This window comes from Odocoileus virginianus, chromosome 2, assembly GCF_023699985.2.
Source record: "Odocoileus virginianus isolate 20LAN1187 ecotype Illinois chromosome 2, Ovbor_1.2, whole genome shotgun sequence".
NCBI lineage: Eukaryota > Metazoa > Chordata > Mammalia > Artiodactyla > Cervidae > Odocoileus > Odocoileus virginianus.
In genome coordinates, this window is record NC_069675.1 from 91366381 (window position 1) to 91375524 (window position 9144).

The 9144-nt window shown below is 41.2% G+C and overlaps 1 protein-coding gene across 4 annotated transcripts in view; it reads right to left on the reverse strand.

Moving 5' to 3' along the window:
* Positions 1-7488, reverse strand: part of SCAI (suppressor of cancer cell invasion) — a 125147-nt gene extending 117659 nt beyond the window's left edge. For 2 of the 4 annotated variants that reach the window (XR_011482757.1, XM_070452794.1), the window contains exons 1-2: positions 7333-7488; positions 6580-6624 (exon numbers count right to left, since the gene is read on the reverse strand). Coding sequence is in view for 3 of the 4 variants with exons in the window: in XM_070452794.1 (XP_070308895.1) it covers positions 6580-6624; positions 7333-7385 (98 nt within the window). In the remaining variant the exon portion in view is untranslated. The remainder of the gene's footprint in view (positions 1-6579; positions 6625-7332) is intronic. The other 2 variants (XM_020874274.2, XM_020874267.2) reach the window with 1 other exon arrangement.
* Between the last annotated feature and the right edge of the window lie 1656 nt (positions 7489-9144).

A 9144-nucleotide genomic window follows, 5' to 3' on the forward strand; every position in this document is an offset into this window, starting at 1 on the left:
GGAAACAGCAAGCCACAAACTGGGGGAAAAAATCTGCAGAACATACACCTGATAAAGAATTTTCAGAGTATACAATATAAAGAACTCCTATAACTATATAAGACAAGCAACTGACCAAAAAAATGGGCAAAATATCTGAACAGGAAAATTACAAAAGGAGGTAAAGGAATGCCAAACAAAAACATAATGGTATAACTACACACCCCTAGAATGGCAAAGGGGATACATACATGTTAAAATTTATCACTGTACGCTTTAAATATATGCAGCTTACTGTATGCCAATTACATATCTCAATATAACTTGAAAAAGAATACCAAGTCCTGACAAGAATGTGGAGCAAATAAAATCCCATACATTGTGTTAGTGGGAATGCAAAACAGTACAGCCACTTTGGAAAACAGTTTGGAAATTTCTTAAAAAACTAAACTACAGAGTTAGGGTCATTCCCCCCACCCCCCTGCCCCTGAGGAGGGCTATAGGGCACTTTTCCCATAATTTTTGTGGGTCTTGTGAGAGAAACAAGACCAACAACAACAACAAAAAACTAAACTACACTTACTGTAAGACCCAGCAAGTCCACTCCTAGGCATTTACTCAAGAGAAGTGAAAACATATGTGTGCACAAAGACTTTAACTCAAATGTTCATAACAGTTGTATTCATACTAGCCAACTAGAAACAAAGCCAAATGTCCATCAACTGGTGAATGGTAAGTGTAGTAAAATCAAATAATGAAATGCTCCTCAATAAGAAGAAATTGACTACAATCACAAGCAATAACACGGATGAATCTCAAAAGCATTATACCAAGTGGAAGAAGCTAGACACAGAAGACTACATACAGAATGATTCACTTACATGAAATTCTAGAAAAGACAAAACTACAGTGACAGGGAAAAAAAGACCAGTGGTTGCCAGAACCATGACTACAAGGAAACATGAACAAATGTGAGTCGCACAAGAAGCACAGGACACCAGTGTTCTCTATCATAATTGCCATGGGTGGTTACACAACCGCATATATTTGTCAACACTCCTCAAGCTGTATACTTAAAATTGGTGAATTTTATCATAGGTAAGTAATACCTCAATAAAACTGATTTTTAAAAATACTGGAAGTGAAGGCAAAATAAAGATATTTAAGCTAAGGATAGACACAGCTATCATACTGAGTTCTTAATGTATGTCAGGTAATGGTATCATGTATCTTACACTCATTACTTCAATGAATCCCCTCAATAAGTCATTCATTGAATTATCCAACAAAGAGTGACTGAGTATCTATTACACGTGAGGCACTGTTCTAAGTGCTGGGAACAGAATAGTAAGGAAAACAGACAAGTTTATATGCTATTAGAGGAGGGTAATAACTCCACAAAGTGGGCACTATCATTACCTGCATAGGGCAAAACAACAAACAGGTTCAGAGGTTAAATACTTTATCCAAGAGCCCAAAGCTAGTATTAGGAAGAGCCAGGATTCAAACTCTAATTCAGGATTTCTCAGCATCAGACAATGTGAGCAGCACAATTCCTCAGTTGGGAAGCTGTCCTGTATGCTGCAGGTGTTTAGCAGTCCTCTTCAACAACCCACTAAATGCCCTGATTTATACAACTAAAAATGTCTCTCAGTTCAGTTCACTCGCTCAGTCATGTCCTATTCTCTACGACCCCATGGACTGCAGCACGCCAGACTTCCCTGTCCATCACCAACTCCCAGACCTTGCTCAAACTCATGTCCCTCAAGCCGGTGATGCCATCCAACCACCTATCCTGTCATACATTGCCAAATGCCCCTTGGAGAGAAAATGGCACCTCGTTGAGAACTACTGCATAATTTCTAAACTGACATCACAGCCCAAGCATTTAAAAACTTCTTTCTTCCCACACCTGACATTTGTTCTGAATTCATCTCTCTTAAGACTTCATCACTAGAGCTTCCCAGGTGATCAGTGGTAAAGAAACCTGCCAAAGCAGGAGACGAAGGTTCAATCCTTGGGTCAGGGAAGACCCCCTGGAGAAGGCAATGGCAACCCACTCCAGTATTCTTGCCTGGGAAATCCCATGGACAGAGGAGCCTGGCGGGCTGCAGTCCATGGGGTCACAATGGTTGTACACGACAGAGTGACTAAACAACAATGAAGACTGCATCATTAGTCAGCCTACATCCTAGCTCTACTCTGTCATTTTCAACAGTCACACTACCGCCAAAATTTATCCTCTAAACCTTCACAGCTTAGATGAAATGTCTGTAGAAACTGCCCTCATTACCAACATGAAGAATTACTATAAACTCTTTGGATATATACAAAGTCAATTACATCATTTCATTTTTGTGTGTCTGTCTCCCCCACTAAGATATGAACTTTTCCTCAGCAGGGGCCAGATTCATGTCTATATCCCTAGTACCCAGAACTAGCAAGCATTTAAAGGTTTTGTTTTCTTGGTTTTTTTTTTTTTAATTCAAATGTAATTAAACAAATTACATACACCACCAAAATATATGGATCCTTTTGCTTTAAATACATCATACACACACACACACACACACACAAAACCCAAATCACACAATAAAGCTTTAATCAACATGAATCTTATCCAAACAAATAGGTCCTGTTCCTAATAGGATCTGAAAGGATTCTCTAATTCATAATCCAAAACTTATTGGATATATTGAAGCCGTTGGAACTCTTCAAAACCAGATAGAGATTAAGTTTCCTAATCTTAAAACTCCTTTCAGCCTAGTACGGTTTTTCACGGGCATAAAACAGCATCACATTATTTTGACCACCAAAGCCCCATCCCGCACTAACTCCCTCTGACCACCAATTCATTTGTTAGCCCCCTATGTTTTTATTGGGCACCCCTCAGTACCAGGGGTACAAAGATGAACTAAAACAAGGAAACAAGAGTTTAGTTGGGGGTGGTGGGCAGGGAGAATGAACAAAGAAATGGTTAACAGTGGGTTATGAGGCGCTTATCTCAAGTCATCTTAGTTTTTCTTCAACTGTCTTATAGTTTAGTCCACTAGGAATGTTCTCAAAAGATAACTCAGCCACTAACTAATGTCTATCAAAAAGAATGACTTCACAGGAACTATCCTAAAATAAAAATCACACTTGGCAACTGTTTCCTAAAATGGGATAGGATATACAGCGTAATAGTCCACAACTCAATGCAGCAGGCCAACTCAAAGGGATACTTAACACTACCTTCAGCGATTAACTCATCTTGAAATGTTCACCAGGAAGTTCCATCATTTGATATTGAGGATTTTATGGCCACAGTATACAACTCATAAAAACAGCTATAAATAATTTCCGGCTACAACCATTATATCCTCTCTCTATAATCTATCTTTAGAGCTTGGCCATTATTTTTTCTACCTTTAGAGCAATCCCAGAACTGTTTTCTGAGAAAAACCTTGGTCCTGCCCACAGGATCCCTTTAGACATATACACTGGCAGTCCATTCAGGCCAAAATGCTGACTTGGTCAGGATCTGACCTCAGATATGCAGAACATGTGCCCTCAGGACTCCTGACTGAGAGTAAGAATGTAAAACCCTGTGCTGCCTGATGCTTATCAAAACTTGGTTACAAGAAATAATATTCATGAAACCAATTATTTAGGGATTCATTTGTTCCATAATTCAATCAAACATTCTCTAGGTGTCAGGAACCATTCTGGGTGCTGAGGAGAAGCAGAGTCCTGATAGTTTATGCATCCCTCCTTATCTCTGAACCAAGCCAAACCATCAGCAAGCAGTACACCTACACCCAGGTGGTTTGGCTCGCTGCAGAATGTTCACTGGTATCACCTAAACCTGGACTGAGCAGCATTATAAGAAGCAATCTTTAAAACAACTCTCTAGTATATTTATCACTGGGGATTTTTCCCCACAAAACCAGTGTCCCCATTATAAAAATCAATGAGAGAAATTTTTCTCTAAAAGTCAAAAAAAAGTGTGCCTCCCTTGAACATGTTTTTGATTTTACAGATTGCATGAATCTGGAAGTTGAGCTTTATTTTCTTCTTAGCTTTGTTCTAGGAAACTGAGAGCTAAATACGGAATCAACCTTTGGGAACTGTGAAGTACTTTCTAGTCTATATACTAACTTCGCCACTGATTTAATTTTATTATTCTTCTCTCATGTCTTCTTTGCCTTAACATCTTTATTTTCAATCCTTTTACTATATATGTTTAGAAAAGAGGTGGTAAATAAAAGGCATTTAATGTGCTTTTTAACATAAAATTTATTGGATACTTTCTATGTGCCGGGCACTATATTGAACACTTAATGACCCTATCAGAGTTGAACTGTTATTATTTCCATTATACGAAGGAAGAAGCTGGGGTTCAGAGAGGTTTATTACTTTGTACATCATCTCAAAACTCGTATTTGATAGAGCTAGGATTCAAATTCAGCCCAAACCATTACATGTGGGTGTTATCTACAAGCTATCGTAGGTATGAACTAAAAGGAAGGTTAAGGACAGGGTAGAAAGTCCGAATGGAAGATGTGATGTCTGAGGGAAGTCTTAAAAGGGGGGAGCTTGCCAAGGAGTGAGCAGAAAATATTCCAGAGAGAAAAAGGAATCGTGCAAAAACCTAAACATAAGTTCTGGGAATGGCAAACAGAACACAGAGTTATATTCAGCAATTAATTCATTGTGAAGGGTTCACCAGAAAGTTATTTAATATGAGACATTTAGTAGCTCCATTATGGAGAATTTCCAAGGCCACAAAACTCAACTGTGGCTGGGAAAATAGGGAGAAGTGAAATAAAGGCAGTCTCTCTTTTTTTTCACTGAAGTATAGTTGAATTACAATGCTGTGTTACTTTCTGCTGTATAGCAAAGTAATTCAGTTAAAATTATATATACATACACTCATATATATATATACACACACTCATTTTTTAAATATTCTTTTTCTTTATGGTTTATCATAATAGAGAACAGTTTCTTTTCATGATGACACTAAAAAGTCTGAATTATGTTCAGTAAACAAGGGGAACCACATAAGAACCTTAAGCTTGAGAATTACAAGATCAACTTGCAAAGTATGTGAATCAATTACAGATTCAAGGTAGGGTACCCAGTCAGGAGGCTACTCTAAAAGTCTGGCAATGGGGTAATAAGAGTTAAACAAGGGCTACTGAAAAGAAAGTAAATGTAAACCATATTTGTGATCTTTAAATTCCCAGTAATGTTAGAAAAAAGAAAAAGAAAAAACTGAAATTAATTTGAGTAACAGTTTATTTAATCCAGTATATCTAAAATACTATTTCATGAAGTAATCAACATAAAAATTAATAATGAAAAATTTGCCATGCTCTTTTTGTACTAATTTGAAATTTGGTGTGTTTTTTAATACTTAAAATATATGCCTCATCTTGGACATTAAGTTTTCATTGGATAAATTTGAACTGTATTCAGATTTCATAATTTATAGATGAAAAAGCAGATTCACATACCCAAGTTGTTCCAGACATAAACATTTTCCAATAATTAAGTATCCATTTTTAAATTTAAATTAATTACAACTAATAATATTAAAAATTCAGTCCCTCAGTCATGCGAGTGACATTTTGAGTGTTCAACGCCATACATGGCTACCATATTGTCCAGTACAGGCCTAAAGAGTGATAAAGGAACTTTGGCTACTGACACCTTCCACCATCAGCATTTCATTATCTACTTACTGTTAAGATTTTCCAGGTATTAACATGGATAACTTAGCAAGTACTATTACAGCGGCCCTACTGGCCACATCCTCACTATTGTCACTTACTTTCTCTAGGCCAATGCCAACATCTGTGAAAAAGGAATCTTCAAATGACTACACAGAATGGCTACAAAGTACCTGACACATGGAATGTGCTCAGAAAATGGAATGGATGCACAGAATAATGCACTTGCTGCAGACTACTTTTGTATCTATTTTCCTGTGGTTCAGCTGTTTATTACACTCTATGTACAATGAATTTTTAAAAAGTTACCTATTTTCAATTATTTATTTATTAGAGGCATTATCCTAATCGTTAAAAGCTTCAGCTCTGGAGTCAGACTGCCGGGATTCCAATCCTGGTTCTATCATTTATTAGATGTATGATTTTGGGGAAAAGCTCAGCTTCTCTTGTGTCTCAGTTCTCTCCTGGGTAAAACAGTGATTAACTGTACACGCTTCCTTGGGGAGCTTCAAGGATTACAGAAGATAATACAAATAATCACCTGCACATCGTATCTGGCACATAGTAGGTGTTCAATAAACCTTAGCTTTTAAAACAGAGCTGGTGAAGAAGTTGAAATTACGGCTAACATAAAAAAACTAGGACTTCTCAATTATCCACATCTGTTTGCCATATTATCTTAGATACAAAAAAACAAAAACAAAAAATAGTGTACAGGTAATACTTTGAGGTCCTCAGAAGAGAGATCCTGCACACAGCTACACCCATTAAGGAAGGAGCTAAATAAAAACTTCACTGACAGAGTATAATTATGCAGTATAGCACAGGTGCACCCAAGCAAATGGAAAATACGAATAAAAATTAGGAAGGCATTTTGCTTTACCTGCTTTTCCGTTTTCGGGGTGGTTTCTCCACTGTGCCAGTCAGTCTACAGACCAAACAGATAAGATGGTAACTAAAAGTAACATACCAGAACACATCTGCGGGCCATACTGTGCCAGTCAAGAACTCAACGGACCGCCCTCGAGAATCCTACACTCGCTAAGCACATACCTGACCTTACAAAACGCCTTAGGCTCTCTGTTTCCCAGCGACCCCGGGACTCACCGTTCCCCTAATACCTGTTTTGCCCAAACCTTGCTCTGTCTCCTGGTCTCTCACTCCATCCTCATCTTATTCGTCACAGCCCACCTCCCCAAAACCACCCACCACCTCCTACTCATTGTCTGCTTTATCAACCCCGCAAGCCCCTCCGCTTCCCCTTCCCGGTGCCCACCCCCTCCCGCCCGTGCAGTGTCCCCCCGAGCCCCGCCCCTCCAGGCCCGGCGCCCCCCGCATTCCACGGCCCCCTCCACCCGGCGAGCGCGTTCCTGCCCCTCCCGGGCCAGCGCCCCGAGTCTCACCCGTCGGCGCCCCTTCCCTCACACACCCCTCTTATCCGGCCGGGAGGGTGCGACCGCCGGCCAGCCCGCTCCACCGCCCCCTAGGCGACCCCCGAGTTCCCCGCAGCCTGAACCCTCCGCCCCACCAGTCTCTGCGCCCCCGAATGCCTCACGGCCCCAAGCTGCTGCCCTGGGCCCGCTCCCGCGCCCCCGCCCCATCCCCAAGCCCGACCTCCATCCAGCCCCCGCCCCACCTGGGGGCCAGGCGACTCCGCGGCTGCTGGGGCTGCCGGGCTCCTCTGACCATCCGGCTCCTGCTCCGCCGCGGGAGCTGCTCCGGCGGCCGCAGGGCTCGCTCGGGAAGCTGAGGCGGCGGAGGCTTGGAGTAGGCGGAGAGGCGGGCGGAGGGCCTCGCGCCTCTGCCAGGCTTGCCGCGAGACCCGCCTCCTCCGCGCCTTTCCTCGGCTCCCATTGGCTAGAGCTGCAGTGTAGCCGAAAACCTGGCGGTCGATTGGACTCTCGGGCCGTCACATCCCGCCACCTAGAGTTTGGTTGAGACTGCAGGTGGCGGCGGAGGTGCCTTAGAGACTGCTAGCAAGGCCGGGGATATCTAAGCGCCACCGTGCGGCCGAAAGTAGAAACTGCGTCTCCGGCGCCAGACACCTGCGGGCAGGTTCTTCTGGGCTCAGCTTCCTGCATCCCACACACCTGCTGGCGCCCCCTGACACTGCGCCACGCCAGACCTAACAGCCAAGCGCTACAATTTCCCAAACTCCTCTGGCAGGTGCGACAGTGAGCGAAGTCTCCAAACTGAGCTTCATTTTGAACCACCTCATATCCGGTCCCAGACTACATCATGCTGTAGTGGTCAGAACTCAGAGGCGCTTCATAGAGAATCCAGCAAGAAAACTGTAAGAATCTTATCAAAATAAAGCGTGATTTAGGTGCTCAGTACTCTGCAGAGATCACATGCTTGGGTACAGGCTTCCAAGAAAGCAAGAGGTTTATAAAATAAATTACCAAGAAAGGAAAAATCAACCCTGCAAACAGAATTGATGCCATAACCAAAAGCAATGGGCTTCGTTTTCAAATGCCTGTATAGAATTGACCCCTGAATGTGTTGCTAACCATCCTGTGATACTGAAGGTAATTGTGACCTCTGCTTCAGCTAATCGATTTTGAAATAAATTTCTTTGCATTTTTAGTATTGTTGCCAGACATAAGCATGCAAGACTACCAGCACATAAGCATAATGTCAGTCATCTTTTCTGCTTTAACAAGACCATCCTTCAAAATAAGACGTAACTCATTAACATATTAACAAAATTCTTCCTTTTTGGTGGAATCCCCTTCCCCTTGCTGCATTCCTCTGTAGTTTTTGTTTGGAAGAGCCTCAGAATCTATTTGGAGCTGAGAGGAGGAATAACTTTCTCTTAAGCTACTTCTGTTTTAGTGGAACATGCTTTTGTGCATCAATAATGTAACAGCTTAGAGTTATACACACTAAAAGTCTTGGGACAAATCTCTTACTGATCTCCACAAACGGCAAAAATAATACTAATTTTTCATAAAGTCAAATTTATTTGGTGTAAAGGGCTGTCCTTTATTCTGAGACAGCTCTTTTTACATACTTCCTTCAGTGAAATGATGGTAAATTGTAATGGAACCTTTAAAATGGCATTGACAAGGAAAAACAATTGAACATGTTGGCTCCCCAAATTAGTATTTTACATAATCCCAAAATTATAGAACCAGTCACCTAATTCCCAAAGTAGTATCCACCCTTACTATTACCAAGAAAGAAAAAGGAAAGAACCCCAGAATAATTTGTCAGACTGGGAAAGATGGGGTAGGAGTCCTGGTGGGATCAACTTACTAAGACGACTAATTTTGAAAGTCATTTACTATGTTTCTCAAAACATGAATTAAAACTGTCTAGTTTTCATGGTTTTTCACAATTGGCCAATGCTTCTGTAACACAGTACTGTCAATAGAGCTGCAGCTATTCATTTCTTAAGCTTTCCCAAGAAGTACATACCCTCAATTCTATCTCCAAATCATGTCCA